The following is a 22,613-nucleotide window of genomic DNA, read 5'->3' on the forward strand; positions in this document are numbered from 1 at the left end:
ATAAAGGCTTTGGAGAGGGTGCAAAGAAGGTTTACCAGGATGCTGCCTGGACTGGAGGGCTTGTCTTATGAAACGTTGACTTTTCTCTCTGGAGAGGAGGAGGAAGAGAGATGACCTGATCGAGGTATACAAGGTAATGAGAGGAATGGATAGAGTCATTAGCCAGAGACTTTTTCCCAGGGCAGGATATGAGGGGTCATAGTTTGAAGATATTAGGAGAAAGATATAGAGGGGACATCAGAGGAAGATTCTTTACACAGAAAGTTGCAAATGAATGGAATGTTTTGCCAGCAGCAGTGGTGGAAACAGAGCCATTAGAGACATTTAAGTGACTGCTGGACATGCACATGGATAGTAGTGAGTTGAGGGGTGCTTGGCTAAGTTATTTTATTTCACATTAGGATTAACCCTCAGGACAACATCAGGGGTCAAAGGGCATGTTCTGTGCTGTGCTTTTCTATGTTCTAAACCATTTCTGGATTTAAATTTGTTACTATTCCCCCAATCTGGCCACTGAACTGATTGGTTCCTACAGTCTTATGTAATTTGCAAAATGGATAAGTGTGAAACTGGTAAATGTGGCGTAGTTAGCTTTTTAGAAACTTTCCAATAAGGTACCACAAAACAGATTAGTAAATAAAATTACAACACATGGGACTGCACCATAATGGCATGGACTGAGAACTGATTAATAGACAGAAAACATAGTTCATTTGCAGGTTGGTATCCTGTTACGAGTAAACGCATGACAAAGCAGTGCTTTTGGCGTCAGCCACTCTCAATACATAGCAATTATGTGGGTATGGAATCATATGTAACATTTTCAAGTCTGCAGATGTCATAATTCTAGATAGGAAGGAGAGTTGGAAGGATGCTTCAAAATTAGCAGATGGAATACAATTTGGAGAAATGAGAGGTTGCATACTTCGGTAGGAAAGCCAAATAGAGTATTTTTTAAATGCCAAGAGGCCACAAGTGTTGCACTTCAAAGGGATTTGGATATTCTTGTCAAGAGTCACAAACTTAAAGTGCAGACACAGCAAGTAATTAAGGTGGGAAATTGCATCTTAGACTATATTGCAAGAGGATCTGAGCACTGGAGTAAAGATTAAAGACTGTGACTGTATAGAGCCTTGGTGAAGTCACAGCTAGAATATTATGTACAGTTCAGGTTTCCTTATCTACACAAGACATATACTTGCCATCGCAGGAGTGCAACAAATGTTCATTGAACTAATTCTTGGGATGGTGAGACTGACTGTCTTTGAGGAAAGATTCTGTACACTTGTCCTATATTTTCTGGAATTTATAATATAGTGAGAGATTATCTTATTCAAGCAAACTTTTTAAGAGGTAAAGAAAAAGGGTAAATAAAGAAATGGTTTTCCCTGGCTTTGTAGTGGGGTATAAGATCCAGGGAACAGAATCTCAGATGAAGGAGTAGGTCAGTTACAACTAAGAGGAGGTGGCATTTCTTTATGGAGAGGGTGTGAATCTTTTGGATTTTCTATCCCAGATAGCTGGAGGTTTAATCATTGGCGGTGTTAATCACAATGATTGGTAGATTTCTAAAGATAAAAAAAATGGATGCGATCCAGTATAAAAATATTCAACTAGATCTGCCATGATTACATATAATGGAAGAATACCCTAAATAGGCTGAATGGCCTACACCTGCTGCCACTTCTGATCTTATGAACCAAAGGAATATAGGTGAACTTGAAGTGGATAGGCAACATTGTTTTAAGTCATCAACCAGTGTGGATAAATCTGAGAGAGAGAATTAGTCAGCTACAAAAGAAAACAAAAAAAAAGACATGAACAAAAACAAATTGAATTACTGCTTGTCGGAACCGACGTTGAGGAAAATTGGTGCATTAGACTTTCACTATGGTACACTCTTTTGTATTGTTTCCTGAAATAGAAAGGAAAACTTCAGGTCCTGATTGAGGACCGAGATAGTTTCAAACTAGTTGTTAACGGATAGCAGTCCAAAGCAAAAATGTCCCAATGATTTGTTCCCACTTCCTTTCATAGACTTTCTATTGTTCTGTCATAGCCTAACACCACAATGTAATGTTTTCTAAGGCACATTGGTGCAGCAAGGTAAAGGAACTTTTACTTTAGAGTGAAACTGTGTTACAACTGACTTGTGAAAACTCAACATTGACATTCAGCACCTAAAAAATGGTTTGTTTCCACTTCACATTATCCTTGAAATTTACTCTAATCAATTATGTCAAATCCAAGATAATCAATCTTACCTTGTTATCTTCCCAATAAAGAGCTAAACACTGATCCCCTGGTCTCCAATCACTAAACTGTGATTTATTTGACACTGTTGAAGAAGGGTAATCAGTTTCATAAGGTCTTTCCCATGTTCTTTCTGGTTTAATTGGTCCGGTTCTTTTCTTTGACCCGGAATCATAAATCCCATTATTGCTCTGAGAATATTCAGTAAACTTTGACTGGCTAGGTTCTGATGATTTGATAGGTCCTGTTCTTCTCCTCAAAAAGGAATCTTCTAATTGTCCATTAGATATGTTACATGAATCAACAATTCGCGTAGAGGTGTTGTCAACGTGTAAGTTCAAGTCCCTTGAGTTTTTCACATTTCCAGAGATTCCACTACCAATTACTTGAGATAGTTCAATACCTTTCCGGTCATTGAAAGTATTATAATTATGCCTCTGGTTTTCAAATTTTCCTCGCTGCTGACCACTGTTATCCAAATGTTCTTTTTTAATCTGGCTACCTTTAAAGTCCAGTGAACCCAGACCATCTCCTAGTTTATTTATTTGGCTTTCTCCTTTAGTCTTTCTAGCTGACTCATGAGTCAAGTGACTAATTTGCTGCTCGTAGTCTCTTAGCCTTTCATTGCCAGGGTAATGCTTGCCACCTCTTCTTCCATCATCTATCCATTGGTTAGATCCAGTAGAATTGTATCTTTCAGAGCCTCTGACCCGTTGTGTACCATGGTTCTCCAAAGCTTGTCTAGCAATTACATTCTCCCTTTGGAAGCGAGGTGGCCTGTCGTGTTTTTGTGGCCGATCATTACTCCATGGAGCATTCTTGTGCTGAGAGCCCTTCATACCAATACTTTTGTCAGTGCTCGGGTGATGCGCAAGTTGCAGTTTTGATTCTAAGAAACAAATACAAACAATAAAGTAAGACTCAGTTTGGTTCACTTCCAATAATTTTTTTATTTTACACACCATATAACTCAACATTCACCTGGACCTGTGTTTTTGTTTTTGCTACTGTTACCAATTATTTACATATCTATGCTACTTAACGATGTGATCTGCCTGTATCGCTCATAAGAAAGCCTTTCACTGTGCCTTTTCACACGACAATAAATGCAATTCAATTCAATATAAACTAACAAAGATAGAGAATATATCTCATAAGATGCACATTTTCAGGAGTCTCTCAGTCCGTAACTCTACTTCCCAAAGTACATAATAAAAGCATATGTTTAATGTTCTTTCTTACAAAAGACTTCATATTTTAAAGCAGCAAAGAAGAATGTGTAGTCCAGCAAACTTAAAGGGGTCATCCACAAGCTAAACTTCGCTGAATGTTTTCAACATCACATATAGATAGGGTGATTAAGAATATACATGTTGGCACGTTATGTTGAAGTTGTACAGGACATTGGTGAGGCCACTTCTGGAGTGCAGTGCAGTTGTGAATGGAGGGCTTGAGTCATAATAAGAGACTGGACAGGCTGGAACTTTTTTCACTAGAACGTAAGAAGTTGAGGAGTGACCTATTAGAGTTTCATAAATTCATGATTAAGTGTGGATACGGTGAATGGCAGGTGTCTTTCCCCGAGAATGGGAGATTTCAAGGCCAGGGGCATATTTTTAAGATGAGGGGGAGAAAGATTCAAAGAAAAAGACACTATGGGCAATTTTTTTTTGTTTTAAACACTGGTTTGTGTGGAATTAACTACCAGAGAAAGTGGTGGATGCAGATACAGTTACAACAGTTAAGACATCTAGATAAGTCCATGAATAAGAAATGCTTGGAGGAATACAGGCCAAGTAAATGCAGGTGGGAGTAGTTTAGTTTGGGTTTGTGGTCAGCATGAACTGGTTTGACCAAAGAGTCTGGTTCCGTGCTGTGTGACTCTCACTGTACAGAGTTACGAATTCATCTCCTTTTGCTCAATGGTGAGTGTCTTCCATTGGCTCAAGACCTTGCATTGGAACTTACTCCCTAATGCATCAGATTCTCTCCTCTCTGAAACCTACATCTCTATTCATACTCCTAAAATGTTCTTCTATGGCTCATCAGCCATTATTGTTTGACTATATATTTGCAAAGCTTGCTTAGACATTTTTCTAGAAGGTGCTACTAAATGCAAACTACTTTAGTTAATGCTCATTATTCTCATGTTTGATACAGAAGCTGAAGCTAAGTTTTCAACTGTCAACGTCTTGTATCAACTCTAGTTGAACACCAAGGAATAAAAAGCGCAACATGGATATAAAGCTGTCTAAGTGACAGGAAACAGAGGGGTAGCAAGTAGCTTTGTGTTGAATTTAAAAATGACTGAGTTTTTCCAAGAGTCAGTACAAAGGACCACTGCTTCGCACAATTTATGTAAATGACTTACACTTTGGCAAGTGGGTCCCAATTTCAAAATTTGGAATTTGGGAGCATAGTGAATGGAGGAGGATGATCAAAGGATATGCAAAAGCAAGTAGAATGGGAAGACATGGCAGAAGGAATCAAACACACTGAAGTACAAAGTTATGCATTTTCATATAATGAATGAGAAGTGGCTGTTTAAAATAAATTCTAAAGAACATGCAAGAACAAAAGTTCCTGGAGATACATGAGAAGTATCAGTGGAGGCAATAAAGTTAAGGTGAACTTTTATAAAGCTTTTTTCCAGTCTAAGCTTGCATACAATGTCGACTTATGAGCAGTGGATTTAGAGAAGGTTGTGAAGTAATTGGAAAGGATGGAGGAAAAATTGTTAGAATGATTTCAGGAATAAATTAGTTCAATTATATAAATTCAAGCTGTTCATCTTGGTGAAAAAAGGAGGTTTAATAGAGATGTTCCAAGATTATGAAGGATCTGAATTGAATACATAGCTATCCATCTGTAACAAATGGATGTCCCTAAGATTAACCTCAGCTCATCCACTTCGATAAACAGGTCACTGTTTCGCTATCACAATAATCCGATACTCCAAAGTGGAAGTCCAGCAAATTTGTTGATTACTGGATAAATAATTTCATGACATCAGCTCTAATTTCACTTTGAATCAGCTTGAAGTCAGATTCACTTATTCTCCTTTTGCAACTGAAATCTTTCAGCAAACTTAGTTTGCCCATAACATGAATGATCATATATACCTCAATAATATCATCCCAGTTGTCTTTTTCATTTTCCTAATACTGGAGCTCTAACACTACATTGTCCTCTCCTATACATTGGGGAGACAGACCGCCTACTTGCAGAACGTTTCAGAGAACACCTCTGGGACACCCGCACCAACCAACCCAAACGCCCCATGACTGAACACTAACTCCCCCTCCCACTCTGCCAAGGACATGCAGGTCCTTGGCCTCCTCCATCGCCAGACCATGGCAACACGATGCCTGGAGGAAGAGCGCCTCATCTTCCGTCTAGGAACCCTCCAACCACAAGGGATGAATGCAGATTTCTCCAGCTTCCTCATTTCCCCTCCCCCCCCCCCCCCCTCCCCTTTGATAAGGTTTGCCATAGTAGTCTATTGCAGAAAATACGGAGGCATGGGATTGAGGATGATTTATTAGTTTAGATCAGTTATTAGTGAGCTGAAAGGTGGTGGTAGTTGATGGGAAATATTCCTCCTCGAGTTCAGTTACTAGTGGTGTACTGCAAGGATCTGTTTTAGGGCTACTGCTGTTTGGCATTTTTACTAATTATCTGGATGAGGGCATAGGAGGATGGGTTAGTAAATTTGCAGATGACACTAAGGTCGGTAGAGTTGTGGGTAGTGATGAAGGATATTGTGGGTTAAGAGAGGCATAGAGAAGCTGCAGAGCTGGACTGAGAGGTAGCATATGGAATTATATGTAGAAAAGTGTAACTATTTCTAATCTATGTCCAAGGCATAGGTCCCTGAAAGTTGCCATCCAGGTGGAGAGGGTTGTTAAGAAGGCATACAGTGTTGTTGTGGTTCTGTTTGCCGAGCTGGGAATCTGTGGATGATTCAAATCAATAAGCACAATCATTAAGCAAATCGACCTGGACCCAATATACCGACCACTGCAGCGGACAGCTGGAACGGACAACCGAAAGAGACAGATTCAAACCACTACAAATGTCGGAGGAAAGATCACAGAAGCACTTCACAGGAGGACGTCACCTAGACAGGGGACGAAACGTCTGCAACACAAATTCCCAGCTCAGCGAACAGAACCACAACAACGAGCACCCGAGCTACAAATCTTCTCCCAAACTTAGCTTTTACAGGAGGGATTGCGTTTGGAACCATGAGGTTATGTTGCAGTTGTACAAAACTCTGGTGTGGCTGCACTTGGAGCATTGCATACAGTTCTGGTTGCTGTATTATAGGAAGGATGTGGAAACATTGGAAAGGGTGCAGAGGAGATTTACCGGGATGCTGTCTGGTATGGAGAGAAGGTCTTATGAGGAAAGGCTGAGGGATTTGAAGCTGCTTTTGTTAGAGGGAAGAAGGTTGAGAGCTGACCTAATAGAGGCATACAAGATGATCAGAGGATTAGGTGGGGTGGACAGTGTAAGCCTTTTTCCTTGGATGGTGATGGCTAGCAAGAGAGGACATAGCTTTAAATTGAGGGGTGAGAGATATTGGACAGATGTCAGAGGTAGGTTCTTTACTCAGTTGTAAGGCAGGGGAATGCCCTGCCTGCAGCAGTAGCGGACTCACCAACATTAAGGGCATTTAAATGGTCATTGAATAAACATATGGATGATAATGGAATAACGTAGGTTAGATGGGCTTCATATTGGTTTCACAGGTCGGCACAACATTGTTGGCTGAAGGGCCTGTACTTTGCTGGAACGTTCTATGTTCTAATTCTAGCATTGCCAGTCAAGACAGCAGAGCAGCATTGCTCCTCACAGCAATGGATTGCACGCATGCAGCTACAGCATCAATATGACACAGATTAATCCAGATGCACAACACATTCGCCAAATGACACATCTCAAACCAAGCTTCAGCATACTGTGAGCGTTACAATGTTCAAAACAAGCAGAGAGATCACATCCCTTGCATATAATGAACATAAAACAAAAGGGGTTTATTTTATTATTTAAAACAGCCAACAGTAGCCAACTTCATTCAGCCCAGAATTATATTAAAATGGCAGCAGACATGGCTGCAATTTTTGCTGACATTCTGCACTCTCTCACTTATTTACAGAGGGGGAATAAGGTGAAGTTCTAAACCCTTAAAATATAATTTTGCTCAGCAATTGCCACCAGTGAAAAAATACAATTTTCTTTCCATTATTAATTTCTGAGCTAGCTGTGGAAACAAATCTCAGGCAAGTTCAAGTCAGAGCACAGGAGGAACTGATGTCCAACTAAAACTCCTGAAAAAATTACAATGAAGGAGCTATCTCAACAAACAACAAAGCACACAAGATTGGCAACAAGCCACGGGGTTAGAATACCAAGGGAAGAAAAAGTTTGGAATGTTGCACCAAAAGAAATCTATGCAGAATACACTCTCTCCATCACATCTCAAATCATAGTATTAATATTAAATCATTTACTAAAAAATACTTAAAAGGACAAATGTAGATTTGTGTCATGACATTTTACTTGGAAATATTTCTATGCATCTTAAATGGACTATCCACAATGAGAAAAGAAAAAGCCAGAGTTATTCTGGAATCAGAAATATCAAAAGGAGTACCAACATAGAAAGAAATATTTAAAATCTAAAGGCAGGCAAGAATAACAACCCCTTAAGTTTAAAAGTGTCAGCCTGATTCATCCACAGCCAATATGTGAAACACCAATCCCTCGGGGTTTTTTTGCAGGATTCGAAATCCATTTGACACCCACCTTTGCAACTTAATTCCAACAAAACTGTTATTAGGTCAGCTGCATTCAGAAAGCCAGGTCACACCAATACTACTTAAAAAAGGACCATATGAACTTAAAAGGAATCATTAGTTGAGTACGGAAACGGGAGATGCAATGATCCTCCCTCTCCTGCACAGTTCAACCAAGTGTTGCCAGTCATCTTCACTTAGCCTTCACTTCATGTAATCTCTGGACCTCTCTCCGAATCACTGTAATCCTCTCAGAGTTGTTATCATTTAATGATTTCTTCCTCTGACCTTATCAGAGGACCATTGCTGGAAATAATGGTTTAGAATTCAGGTAGTCTTCACTGGTGTGGGGATGCTCAGAAAACTTGAGGCAGTCTGGTGCAGGTGAGACCAATGCGCTCTCAGGTCAATGTACTAGTGCTGTCAAAGAGTTAGATTAGATTAGATTACTTTTTTTTAAGATTAGATTACATACAGTGTGGAAACAGGCTCTTCAGCCCAACAAGTCCACACCGACACGCCGAAGTGCACCCACCCAGACCCATTCCCCGACACCTAACACTACGCATGGCCAATTCACCTAACCTGCATATCTTTGGACTGTGGGAGGAAACCAGAGCACCCGGAGGAAACCCACTCAGGCACGGGGAGAATGTGCAAACTCCACATAGTCAGTCGCCTGAGGCTGGAATTGAACCCGGGTCTCTGGCGCTATGAGGCAGCAGTGCTAACCACTATGCCACCATGCCGCCCACTACCACCGTGCCACCCACGGTGTTTAAACTAATTTTACAAGGGGGTGGAAATGAGGATGTAGCACTAGCAAAGCAAAATGCAGGTATACAGTAGACAGATAGCACAAGGGTTAGAAAAAGGAGGCATTACGTACATTGGATAAGGGTCAGACAAAATCTCAAAAATCTAATGCGCAATTAATTGCGCTTGCATAGGAACAGAAGTTGCACTGTAAGGTTAGTGAACTTGGCTTTGGTTCTCCCCCAAAAGGAATGAAAATCTTGGCATCAGAGTAGTTTCTAAATGGGCAGAATGGTGTCTGAAATATCCCCGAATACAAGGTATTTAGAAAAGAAATATTTATCAGGGAATATTTCAGTGCTGGAGGGAAATTATTTTGGAGTGCTCAAGAACCAAAGATATCACTGCACTATTGAGTGTATTCTATAGTTTAGGAACTAATATGAGAGAGAGATACAGGGGAGCAAATCTGTAGGAATCAAAAGTTGGGAAAAGTGCACTGTAGGGAAATCGAGTATTTAACTGCCCTAACACAAACAGCCACACTCTTCCAAACCAGCTCAGACAGGTGACTCAAAAGGCCTTGAGCACTGCAAACGCTTGCACACAAATTTAATACAAGGCGGGAAAATAGCAAAGTATAAGCTTTGGCTGTATCTCCGTGAAGGTAAAGTTTTTAAGAAATGATAATCTACAACAAAAGGAATGGTTCTCCCGGGCATGCATTGATTACCTAAGTAAATTCAGCACAAATTTGTTAAAGGCAAAACATTTTACCTCGAACTAAAAATAACATTTTAAGGGTATTGGTATTGCCACTATTTATCTGGAATTAAAAGGTATTTGATACAGAATGGGAATTATGTTGGCAGAGTAAGATGAATGAGTGATGACCAACTGTATTCAGACAGGAAGACAGCACGTAGTGGGGTTCATCAGCGCTCAATATTAGGATTTTGCGTTTGCTTGATAATATCATTCAAGGCCAGGTTTTGAAATTTAAAAGTTACAAAATTTGTCACCGGACTAAACTATGAAACGGAGAGCCAGATAATAATAGATCGAGTATTTAAACAGGCTGATAGAATGGACAGATTGCTGGAAGGTGCAACATAACAGAAATGTGAGATGATACATTATGGTAGGAAGAACAAGGACAGCCAATAGAAACCTAAAATAAGGAGTTCGGTTTTAAAGGGAGTGGAGGATGAAAATGTCATCGGTGCATATATACACAGACCATTAAAAGTGAAAAGATTGCAAAACCTCTCCTTAATCCAATCGGAGATTCCCATCTATTTCAAGCCAACACTATCACCCTGGTGCCAAAGTAAAATTAGGCAGCATGCCTTAATGGCTGTTGCCCAGTGGCTCTGACATCCATCATCACGAAGTGCTTTGAGACACTAGGCACACATTAACTCCAGCCTCCAAGATTGTCTTGATCCAATACAATTCACCTGTCACAATAGGTCCAGGGCAGACACCATCTCCCTGGCCTCAACACTCATCCCTGGAATACCTGGATGACAAGGATAGCCACACACAGACTCCTACTGACTTTAGCTCTGCATTGAACACTATAATTCCAAACAGACTCTTCAAATTCGAGACCCAGGACTCTCTACCCCCTCTGCAACTGGATCCTTAACTTACTGACCCACAGACCGCAGTCAGTAAGGATAGCAACAACATTTTTTCCATGATAGTACTCAACACCAGTGCACCACAAGGCTGTGTACTCAGCTCCTTACTAAATTCCTTACATACTCAGGACTGGCCAAATTCTGCTCTAACTTCATTTACCAGTTTGCTGATTACACCACCACATTGGATTGGATCTTAAATAATGAAAAGTACGAAAGAAAGAGAGCCAAGTTGCATTGCGTAAAGACAAAAATTTCTCCCTCGATATCAGCGAAATGAAGGAGCTGGTCATTGACTTCAGGAAACAAATGGAACATATGCCTTATCTGTATCAATGATACTGAGGTGGAGATGGTAGAGAGCTTCAAGTTCCTCGGAATAAATATCAATCTGTCCTGGTCCATCCATGTTAATGCTACAGTCAAGAAAGCGTACCAACAGCTCTACTTCTTCAGTAAACTAAGGAAATTCAACATGTCCACAGTGACTCGTACCAATTTTTATTAGTAAGCATCCTAACCAGATGCATCACAGCTTGGTATGGCAACTACTCTGTCCAAGACTACAAGAAATTACAGAACGTTGTGAATGTAGCCCAGTTTATCTCACAAACCAGCCTTCCATCCATTTATTCCATCTGCACTGACTGCTGCCTCAGGAAGACTTCCAACACAATTAAAGACCCCTTCCACATCACTTATACTCCCTCTACCTTCTTCTGTGAAGGAGAAGATATGAAAATTTGAAGATATGTACCAACAGATTCAAGACTTTTAAACTTTTGAATGGACCTCTCAGTGAAGTTGATATTCCTCTGCACTCTTACGACTACAATCAGCATTCTATTGCCCTGACATATTCATGCAAAACATTATTTGGCTGGAAAGCACACAAAACAATACCATTTACTCATTTCTGTACATGTACCAATAATAAATCAAAGTGATTAATTTGGTATATGGGATCCCGTGCTTTATAAATCAAGCTTGATTAGTACTAAAGTGCTGACGTTTTGACAAACTTTATAAGACACTGGTTCAGTCTCAACTGGAGTACTGTATTTTGGGAAGGACATTAAAAGGGATAGAGAGGATGCAGAGAAGATATACAAGAATAGTTCCAGGGCTGAGGAACTTCAGTTGAGGTAACAAGATTGGAAAAACTGGAGTCTTCACTTTGGAGAAAAGGCAGCTGATAGGATTTTGAACATCTGTAACAAAACTCTTGAGTTAAGACAGAATTGAGAGAAACTGACCCCTTGGCAGAAGGATCAAGAACGAGAAAGTACAGACTGGCCAAAGACTAAAAAAAATCAGAATTGGGTTAAGTGGATACAATCCGCAATGTACTGCTTGCAAAGTTGAAGCAAGATTTGAGTTGGATGAACTAAATTGCTCTGGCATAGCTTATTTTGTGTTTCAAGTGTTTTATAATACTATGCGCTGCTTGTGAGATGTTAAAGGGTTAATTTGTTCGGCTGACATGTAAAAATTGGATGCCCCAGGAGATGTGTTTTTCTGTCTTAAGACAGGATGTGACAATCTAATCATACTTTGTAAATGCTGCAGTTTAAGTAGTAACCTAATCTCTCACTGTTTTAAAGAATAACCTAATCACACATTAGATTATTTCTGGAAATAATCACTTTAGATTGTTTTTGGGTGACACGTGACCCTGGGGGAGTTGTGACTTGCGTGCATAATGTACTGATGTAAAATCCTGTATGATCAGGGTAACTTGCTTGACATACTCCGCATGCATCATGAAGTGTGTTAAGAAATCCTCCAAAACTCATACTTGCTGAAATAAATTGTGGCTGTTCACAGAAGTTGGTGTATTGTAGTTGCATCAAGCGTGAAAGTATCTCAAGAAGGGAACCTCACATTTGGTGCCGAGAGCGAGATTCCAATATATATGTAGTTTCTTGGTGGATTGAGTAACTGATTGCCTGCGTGACGCTAATGAGATGGTTGGACCCCGCTAGCTAAGATTTACCTTGATCTCTCTCACTAAACCCACTCAGTCGAGCCCTTGCCCCCTCTGGGGCACCAGGCCAGACTGTCAGGTGGGGATGGGATGGAGGAGCGTCTAGGCATGGTTCATCTGCCAATAACGTTTCAAAATAATGATACCGGTGGCCAGCTATGGTCATAGTATGGATTTCTGACCTCCTCAGGGACACCTATTCAGAACTCACTAGATGTCCAAAATCTCCTCAAAGCCACTTTCTTCCCCAAGCAACTGTCCATATTCAAATGTGCTGCCCATGTAACGGACAATACGGACATCAGCACTGGCAATCCCAAAGCTGATCGAGCTGTCAAAAATATGGCAATAGCTCCCAATTCAATTGTGACCTCTATGAACCAGCAGGCACTAAATCGATCACCTGCTGTGAAAACAGGCATACCAGAGATTGTATTTGTTTTTTCTGGGTCAGGGACATCCTCCTGTAAATGCTGCACGGTGACAGTATTTGCACTCTGTGTCAAAAGGCCTCTGCATCACTCCAGTTTGCCAAGCGTGTATACTTGATGCTTTGTTACAAATGTTTATTAACTGCCGTCATACTGCTGTCCACCTTGGTAAGGAGGGAATGAGAGAGGAAATGCAGAGATACTTTCAACAGCTAACATCACCATCTCTAAAGTTTCTCCATTCACAGGTAAAGCACGCCTATGGACCACCGACCAACCCTCCACAACCTGATCTAAGCCTCACTCCACTTACTCAGCCCCCTGGAAAAGTTACCCATTGCACACTCAGCACAAAGTCACATTCCTGGGAACCTTGCTTAGCGCTTCTGAAAGACAACTGACCACAGAATGCATTGCAGCCATTCTGGCAACTACTCCTGCTCCCCCAGCACCAGCACAGTCTACCCGGAGTAATGGGACACACTGGAATCAATCAGCTCCCAGTCCTGAGCACGAAAAGTGATAGAGCTAACAACATTGAGGAGGAGGTCCGTACACTTTTTGTCAACAGCCTTCCTATGGATATTAAATCACATGGGTTTTCCATTATCTTTCAACTATTTAAGAGATATGAAGGTTCACTGATCAAGCTGATATCAAAATGGCCAGTTGGCTTTGCTACATTTGACAGAAGAGTGGAAGCAGCAAAGAATACATTAAATGGCATTCGATTTGATCCCAAAAATCCTCAGACTCCCCAGTTGGAATTTGCAAAGGTGAACACAAAGATGGCCAAAAGCAAACTGATAGCCACACCTAAATTGACAAATACGCATCCTGCCTTGGGAGCACAATTTATTGCACAGGACGCCTATGACCTCGCAGGAAAAGCACTGATCCCTGCATCTCCAGAGGCCTGGGCTCCTTATCCACAAAAGAACTGACCCCTGCTAAATTGGATTTTGTTTTCAGGTTGGACTTTTCTGAAGGAGATTTTGGATAACTGGCTCGTTTCCACTTAAACTTGGAGGGAGTGGAGTGATCACTGAGGATTGTGGATATAAGAACTTTACTGGTGAACACTTTTTTTCCCCTCATGTGGAAGGATCCTGGAAATCCTACCTACTGCATGGACTGGTAATTCTTGTTGTTATAATCTTTTATGTTGTGTGTCAATAACTTGCTTAAATACTGGCTGTCAGGTTCTTATGAATAAGCCGGTAGCACCTTTTTCAGTTCTATTTAGTTGGTTATCATAGAACAATAAAGAAGGGAATAAGATGTTAAAGAGTTAACTTGTCCTACTGACAAGTAAGAAATTGGATGTCCTAGGGATATGTTTTTCTGTCTTACAGGCAGGATGTGACAATCTAATCATACTCTGTAAATGCTGCAGTTTAAGGAATAACCTAAATCACTTCACATTGTTTTTGGACAGCATGTGACTCTGGGGAAATGGCAGGGGGGTTGCATCTTGCACGCATGACTGACTGATGTAAAACCCTGTTCAGGGAGCCCCGCTTGACATACTCCGCAACCATCGTGAATTGTGTTTAGCGATCCTCCAAAAGCTGTGATTGCTGAAATAAGTCGTGGCTATTCACAGAAGTTGATGTATTGCAATTGCATCAAACATTCAAGTATCTCAAGAAGGGAACCTCACACTTGGACCGACAATTTGATACAGGAGGCACTGGCCAAATCCCATCCAATATAAAGACCTCTCTGTACATAATATGATTAGAATTTTTAAATCAATCTTACAATTGAGCAGAGTTCGAAACATAAGCACATCCAAGTTAGGGACAGGAGGAGTGGGCTAACAAATCTATTGCTATTTGGTCAGATAACGGCTGATCCAATTCTGGCTTTGACTTTGCTACCTCTCTTTTCTACTTTTCAAAGTCCTAGTTAGTTTAGTTTAGGGTGAGACAGTGACAGCAGTAATATTACTGAATGAGTCATCCAGAGCACCAAGCTAGTGTTTTGGGTACCTGGGCTCAAATCCCATTATGGCAAGATAGCAAATTTGAAATTAAAAAAGAAGTGTGGAATCAAAGATTTGCTTAGAGGGGATCATAACCTTTTAGGATTATCATTAAAAACCCAGCTGGTTCACTAATACCCTTCAGGCAAATAAATCTGCCATCCTTAATTGGTCTAGCCTCCAGGCAACACCACAGCATTATGGTTCACTCAAATGCCCTGGAGGCAATTAGAGAGGAGTATTAAATGCTGGCCCAGTCAGCGATACCCACATTCCATGAACAAGTAAAAACCATCAAATATTTGTCCACGTTTGCCTTAAATATAGACAAATAGTGCCTTACTAATGAGTGAATCACCCTGCAACTTCGAGCAATAAACAATTCCTAGTTGGGAATTGCCACATTTTTGTAAAATAACTTGCCCTACATCACTATTAGCTACACAAAACGGAATTTTCATGTCTAATCTCCCTGTACATTTTATAAACTTGCTGTTAGCGAAAAGGTTTTGGAATATTAAAGTCTCGTTTTAAATTTATTATCTTACTTTCCCTATATTTACTTTACAGTAACAGATTTGAATTTAATCACTTTTAATCATATTCACTCTTATTACTCAATCCAATCACATTAGCTGAGTACAGTACATAAATTACCCTGCAGTTCAAAGATTCATCTGCCTCCTCACCAATCAGTGAGTGGTCCCAGTAACACTGCCCTCCTCCAGTAAATCCCAGTCCAATATTTATCTACCTCTGCTAAAATAAAAGGCTATTAGTTTTTACAAACATGCATGGTTTTAACAAAAATGAATAAATAAGCAAATAGACCTGCTAACATACAGCAATGACAAAGCTTTTCAGTGCTTCAGATTGAAAAGCGAAAAGCAACTCCACTTCAAAATTCGTATTGTTCAAATTCAAAGAAATAATCTAAAATCTCTATATTGCAGTTCTTGGCATGTTCATGATTGGTTTCATTTACATGGTCTACTACCTCAGACATGCTATGAAAGGTCAGGAGGCAAGATAGCAACCACTCACACTGACGAAACCAAATTCTTCCAAACTCCAGTGCAAAAATAAGAGGCACCTTGATTCAAACATATCAGGGGTCGAGAAGTATTGCAAGGGTCGACACAGAAAGGCTGCTTCCATGTATGGGAGAATCTAGGACTAAGGTTCACTGTTAAAAAAATCCATCTAAAACAGACATGCAAATTCTTTTCTCTCACTAGTCTTTGGAATTTTCTTCTCAAAAGGATGGCAGAAGCAAAGTTCTTGGATATTTAGCAAGTAAACAATAGAAACATAATTGTTAAGCAAGGACGCAAAAGGTTATTAGCGATAGGTGGGAATGCGGATTTGAGGTTTCAATCAGATCAGTAATGTCCTATTGAGTGGCAGAGAAGACATGAGTGGTTAAATGGTTTACTCTGGTTTCTGATGAGGTTTGTGCTCTTAACCACTACATAAACCTACCACAAGGATGGACTGGTGCAATATTGACATCTGGAAGATGAAGACAATTTTACACATGAAGTAACTACTATTTTTTTCTTTATTCTCAATCAAAATTATAGTGAGCCCTGGAAGTTAAAGACATTTATGAGAATTTCCTTCAGTATCTTCATTTTCAGAATGATCAAGGTTTGCATTCCACACAATCCAGGAGTTTTCGTCAAACTATACAAAGATGAATTCATAGACCAAGAAATGTAAAGTGGGCCTGTCATTTGTTAGAGCAGGCTCTGTCATTCATTGCAATTGTATCTTATTACTTACTTGAGCTTCACCTTTCCATTCTCCTATCCCTCAACGCTCTTGATGTCCAAAATTCTGTTGAATATTTGTTTATTTATATTCAGCATCTATACTTTTCTGGTATTGAGAATTAAAAAGATTCATGACTCAGTGAAGAAACTTCTCAACTCAGTTCTTGATGGTCACTCAGGTGTTGAAACTATACCTATTTCGCATCCCAGAATCAGAGGAAATACCCTGTCAACTGCTTAAGAATTTCGTTAAGGTTCAATGAAATAATTGAATACTTTCAAACTCAAGGATAATAAACTCATCTACTTAACACCCCTCATCCTCGGAATCAGTGAGCTGTACATCTTTGGTCAATAATGAGACCAGAAATGTACATTGTGTTCCACATGTGGCTCCAACAAAATTGCAAGGAGGACTTCTTCATTGAAAAGCAATTGCAACGTAACATAACATTTGCTTTCTTACTCTGTTATGTTAACTTTTGTCGAGTTATGTACAAGTGTATCCAAGTCCATATGCAGTCTAAAATTTTGCAGTTCCTCACTGTTTAAATAAGTATCCTGCTTTTCTATATTTCCCCAAAGTAGATGATATTAAACATTTCCACATTAGATTCCATTCACGACTGTCTTAAAAGTCACCAAAACTTGTGGGTTTTTTTTCCCAGCCTGTTCGCGTCCTTCAGACAGGATACTTTCCTTCTCAATTTGATATTGTCAGCTAGATAGAATTTCATACATTATATGCTTTTCCCCCTTCCCACCGAGTCACAGATAGTGATTGTAAATGATAGAGGCCCCATTCACTGATCCTCACAATGGCTCACTACTTGCAGTCTGCCAACCTGAAGGGCATATGCACTTATTTTGCTTTGTGTCTACTAATTAATCCTCAAATTTCTATTCCACAATTCAGCACTTGTAAATTTTCTAAAACAACCAATGCTTTTTGAAAATCCAAACACACTACAACCACTACCTTCTCAGGCCTATTCCTCTCCCTGGCAACTTTCTGAAGGGGAGCTAGAATTAAATTAGACAAAACTAAATATGACATTATTCTGGGATCTGAACTGTCCATCAATAATATCAACTGGAATCATAACAAAAAGGTTCACATCCCACAAGATTATTCTTCAAGCTGATGCTGATGTCTAAGCTCTCACAAGTCATGCTAATCCGTCATTAATACTTGTTGATTGACATTTGTAAAGTAATACCTTAATTTATTTTTTTAATCCTAGTTTTAAAATTCTTTCATGATCTTGCTCTTAATTGTTACATCAATCTCCCCAACTTTCACAAACTGAGTACTGGGAAACTTGCTGTCTAATTGGGTTTCTTGAATAACCCATGACCTTTCTTTATCACTATTTGCGGCTGTCTTCAGCTGTCTGGGCCCAAAACTTCAGAGTTCCAGATCTACAATTTGTGAATACCTTATATCATGGTTTTATGCAATGAAACCTCATAACTAAGTTGTTGCTGTGGTTGAACCTTTCCACCCTTAAAATGGTCCTCGCAACCTATTATTTTGACCCCTCAAAAATTTTAGTCATCTACCCAAAACCCACTTAACACTGGCTCTAGATCAAATTTGCTTTATCATGCTCTTACAAAGTGCCCTATGATGCTTTATTATAGGACAATGCACAGTTACAAACCTGACTTCATAACTGTCTTTCAGTTGCAATTTCAGAAGATTAATCAAACACTTGTTTGCCCTTTTCTAAATCCATGCTGATTTAGCTAATTTATGTGGGTGGACTGGCAAAGTTGGTGCTCTTCTCCTTAAAATGAAATGACAGGAGGCTTGATCCAGGTGCTCAAATGTCATGAGAGTCTAGACAGAGTCGACAGATAAGCACTTTTGTGGTGCAGTGGTGTCTCTATCTCTGAACCACAAGGCCTAGGTTCAAGTCCCACCTGCTTCAGACATTTGCAATAATAACATCTCTGAACAATTTGATCAGAAAATAACCAGAGTAGAGATCGAGAAATTGGCCTATTGATAGAACAGTCATAAAGAAAGACATTGAATTACAAACAACACAAGGAAAAAAAACACTATCGACAAGTGGTTATGTTGTAGAATGAACCACATCAGGATAATGGAGACAAAGTCTAACAGTTTTTCCAAATGGAATGGGATGAGCATTGGAAGGAAAAAAATGCATATGTAGCAGGAATGTTCGGGGCTGGGATGCATACATTGATTTGACTCAACAATTTGACCAATTAAAAACTGACCTGCAAAGTCAAAAAGCATGCATATCAATTTTAAGAATTTGCAAATTAGATTGATCAGCAAAACAAACAGGATCATTTACCAGGTGTCCAAAAGGAAAGAATCATAGAATCCCTACAATGTGAAAGCAAGCCATTCAGGCCGTTGAGTCCACACTGACCCTCTGAAAAGCATCGCACCCATACCTAACCCTCTACCATATACCCACAACTCCGCAATTCCCAATTCTCAATCCACCAAATCTGCACATATTTAGACAAAAGGATCAAAAACCTGGTGTAGATCAACATTAAGTGTTAACTTCAGCAAGGAATGGGGGGTCAAAGACCATACAGTGCTCACTTTCCAAAATGCTTGCACAAAATTTGGCACTAATTGCTCTATTACAGGCCCAATGCAAAAATCTTACAGACAAGCACAGGTATGGCAAACTGTGCATTAAACTAATATCAAGCAAATTGAAGACAAAGTCAGCAAATCACTGGAATGTTTGGAATATCCAAACTACAGGAGAGAAGTATACAGTAAATGGCAGAACAGTTAGAAATATTAATATTCACAGGGATCAAGGGGCACAGGTCCACAGTTCCCTGAAAGTGATGATAACACAAATGGATAAACATAGATGCATACAAAACAGGTGCAAGAGTGGTCCATTCAGTCCGTCAAGCCCACACCACCATTCAATTTGAGCATGACTGACCATGCAATTTCAGTATCGCCCCATTCCAGCTTTCTTTCAGCTACAAGGACCACATCTAGCTCCATTTGAATATATCTAATAAGCTGACCACAGGTTCACAACTCTGAGTGAAGAATTCTTCTGTGGCAGTCCTGAATAGCTTACTTCTTGTTCTTAGACTATGACCCCTAGTTCTGGACTTCCCAACAATTGGATCAATCTTCGCACATCGAGCCTGTCCAGTCCCTCAGGTTTTTGTGTTTCTGAGAACCTTCCTTCAATCGTCTAAATTCCAAATGAGTCCTACACTCAGGAGCCAAATGCTGCCATACTCACCATCTTGGATTGTGTGGAACCTTGTCAGAAGTCTTTTGACAGTCCATATGCACAACATCCACTGATTCACCTTTGTCCACTCACATCCTCAAAACTCCAGAGGATTTGTCAAGCATATATTTCCCTTTAGTGAATCCATACTGACTTGGACCGATTCTGTCACCACTTTCTAAATACTTAGTTATTACATTTTTAATATTGACTCCAGCATTTTCCCCACCACCAATGTCAGGCAAACCAGCCAATAAATCCCCATTATCTCTTACCCTCCTTTTTTAAAAAAAAAATGCGAGGTGACATTAGCTACCCTCCAGTTCAGTGGAACACTTTCAAAGCCTACAGAATGCTGGAAAATGCTCACCAATGCATCCACTATTTCTTGGGCCACTTCAAGTACTCTGGGATGCAGAACATCAGACCCTGGGGATTTATCAGGTTTTAATCCTACCAATTTTCCAAATATCATTTCTTGACAAAAAGGAGTTTCTTCAGTTCCACCTTCATGCTTGACCCTCTGTCTCTCAGCATTGCCAGAAGGTTATTTGTGTGGGCCTTAGTGAAGACAGATCCAAAGTATTTGTTCAACTGGTCTGCCATCTTTGTTGTCCATTATTTTTTAGATTAGATTAGATCTAATCTAAAAAATAATGGACAACAAAGATGGCAGACCAGTTGAACAAATACTTTGGATCTGTCTTCACTAAGGGCCACACAAATAACCTTCTGGCAATGCTGAGAGACAGAGGGTCAAGTGAATTCACTTGAATAACTGTGAGGTACATATTTGTCTTCACCAGTCATTTTCTCTTCAGGTAACCATTTTTGTCTTCAACAGTCACAGCACAGAGTACAAAAATTGGCAAGTCATATTGCAGCTGAACAGAACTTCTGTTCGGCCACATTTGAAATATTGCATACAGTTCTGGTTGCTACACTACAAATAGACTTTGGCAGAGTACAGAAGAGGTTTACCATGCTGTTGTCTGATCCAGACGGTATGAACTATGAGTACAGACTGAATAAGCTTGGCTGTATTCATTTCAATGCCAGAGGCGGAGGGTGACCTAGCATAGATAAAATATAGATAGTTGGAATTTTCTTTCTACCCTGGCGGGGGTGGTAGAAAGTTCAGTTCCTGGGAAACATTGATTTATGGTAAAGGGGTACATTTAAGGATAAGAAACTTTTTTTTAAAAAACAGAGGGGGGCAAAGAGCCTAGAATATGCTGACAGAAGAGGTGATGGTAAAGGCAGACAAAATAGCAAGGTTTAAGAGGCAGGGAATAGAAGGATATGGACTGTATACTATACAGGGACATGGTTTGTGGTTTAAAAAGGCATTGTGTCAGAGTCATGCTTAGAGTAAAACAGTTCAACCAGTCCATGCTGAACATAATCCCAAATGAAACTAGTCCCACCTGTCTGCACCAGGCCCATATCCCTCCAAACCTTTCCTTACTCAAATGTTGGTGCAGGATTGGTCCACTGATGGGCCTGTTCCTATGTTGTACTGTTCTTTTAAAATAAAACAAAGAACAGAATGCTAAACGCTGTCATTTGGCACAAAACACTCTAGTAATCAATACCCAAGTTGAGATGGTCAGGTGATCAATCACTAACAGCAAAGGTCCTGCCAGGAAATTTCAACAACCATGTTATAAAATCAAATCTCTGCTGGTCACGGTATTTGCATTCTATCAACAACTTCCCTTCCATTGAGAGATTTCAATTCCTAATTAATTTTTGATTCAAATCTTTTGGGTGTAGAAGATGGTAATCAGATTATGTAGAAAATAAGACCAGGAATAGGCCAGTTAGCCTTTAAGCTTTTGTCTAGGTGATTGAGATCATGGATTTTGAGGACCCTCAGTTGCTGCAGTATATTTCATAAATGTTGCTGCTAGTTGTATGCTCAGTGGTAGAAAGGGGTGAATATTTAAGATAATGGATGGGGTACCATTGAAGCAGACTGCTTTGTCCTGGACTACACTAAATGCAGCACTTAATGGACCTACAAGGAGAAAGTGAATACTGCAGATGCTGGAGATCAGAATAAAGAGTGTGGTCCTGGAAAAGCTCAGCAGGTGAGGCAGCATCCGAGCAGCAGGAGAATCAATGTTTCGGGCAAACGCTCTTCATCAGTTTTTGCCCGAAACGCCAATGCTCCTCGGATGCTGCCTGATCTGCTGTGCTTTTCCAGCACCACACACTTGACTCTTAATGGAGCTACCCCCAACCATCTGAGAAGTCATGGTGCAGTTACTTATCACAGAATGCCCAGCTTCAGATGTGCTCTTGTGCCCACCCTGTTTACACGGTTTGTCCAGCTCCGCTTCCAGTCAATTGTAAACCCCAGTGTGTTGATGAGAATTTCAAGAAAAAGTACAGATGGAACAATAAAGGCGGACCTGTCAAGCATCAACCACGTGTCATACAAAAGTAATAAAAATCATGAACGCATACTTACAAAACTTTTTCAAATAGACAAGTCAAGCATTCTTCTTGCTCTTCTTCACAATCCAAAAGTACCTACCTTCAACACTTAAGGAACTCATCTTTGATTCTAAGAAATCAAATAACGTGCTTGGTGCAGATGGCCTTGCATTTGTTAAATTGTCATCATCTTCGGGTCTTGACCTGCCTCTACCTCTTCCTTTTCCTAAAGGAATGTCCAACAGATGAAAGTAAATTAGTTAAGAAAGAACACATAA

General features: G+C 40.0%; 1 protein-coding gene across 4 annotated transcripts in view; it reads right to left on the minus strand.

Annotated features, from left to right (window-relative positions):
* tdrd3 (tudor domain containing 3) overlaps positions 1-22,613 on the minus strand; it is a 128,917-nt gene that overhangs the window by 48,309 nt on the left and 57,995 nt on the right. For all 4 annotated transcript variants that reach the window (XM_060826453.1, XM_060826451.1, XM_060826452.1 and 1 more), the window contains 2 exons: positions 22,436-22,561; positions 2,265-3,142 (listed from right to left, as the gene is read on the minus strand). In XM_060826453.1, the coding sequence (XP_060682436.1) occupies positions 2,265-3,142; positions 22,436-22,561 (1,004 nt within the window). The remainder of the gene's footprint in view (positions 1-2,264; positions 3,143-22,435; positions 22,562-22,613) is intronic.

Source organism: Hemiscyllium ocellatum, chromosome 6 (assembly GCF_020745735.1).
Source record: "Hemiscyllium ocellatum isolate sHemOce1 chromosome 6, sHemOce1.pat.X.cur, whole genome shotgun sequence".
Classification (NCBI taxonomy): domain Eukaryota; kingdom Metazoa; phylum Chordata; class Chondrichthyes; order Orectolobiformes; family Hemiscylliidae; genus Hemiscyllium; species Hemiscyllium ocellatum.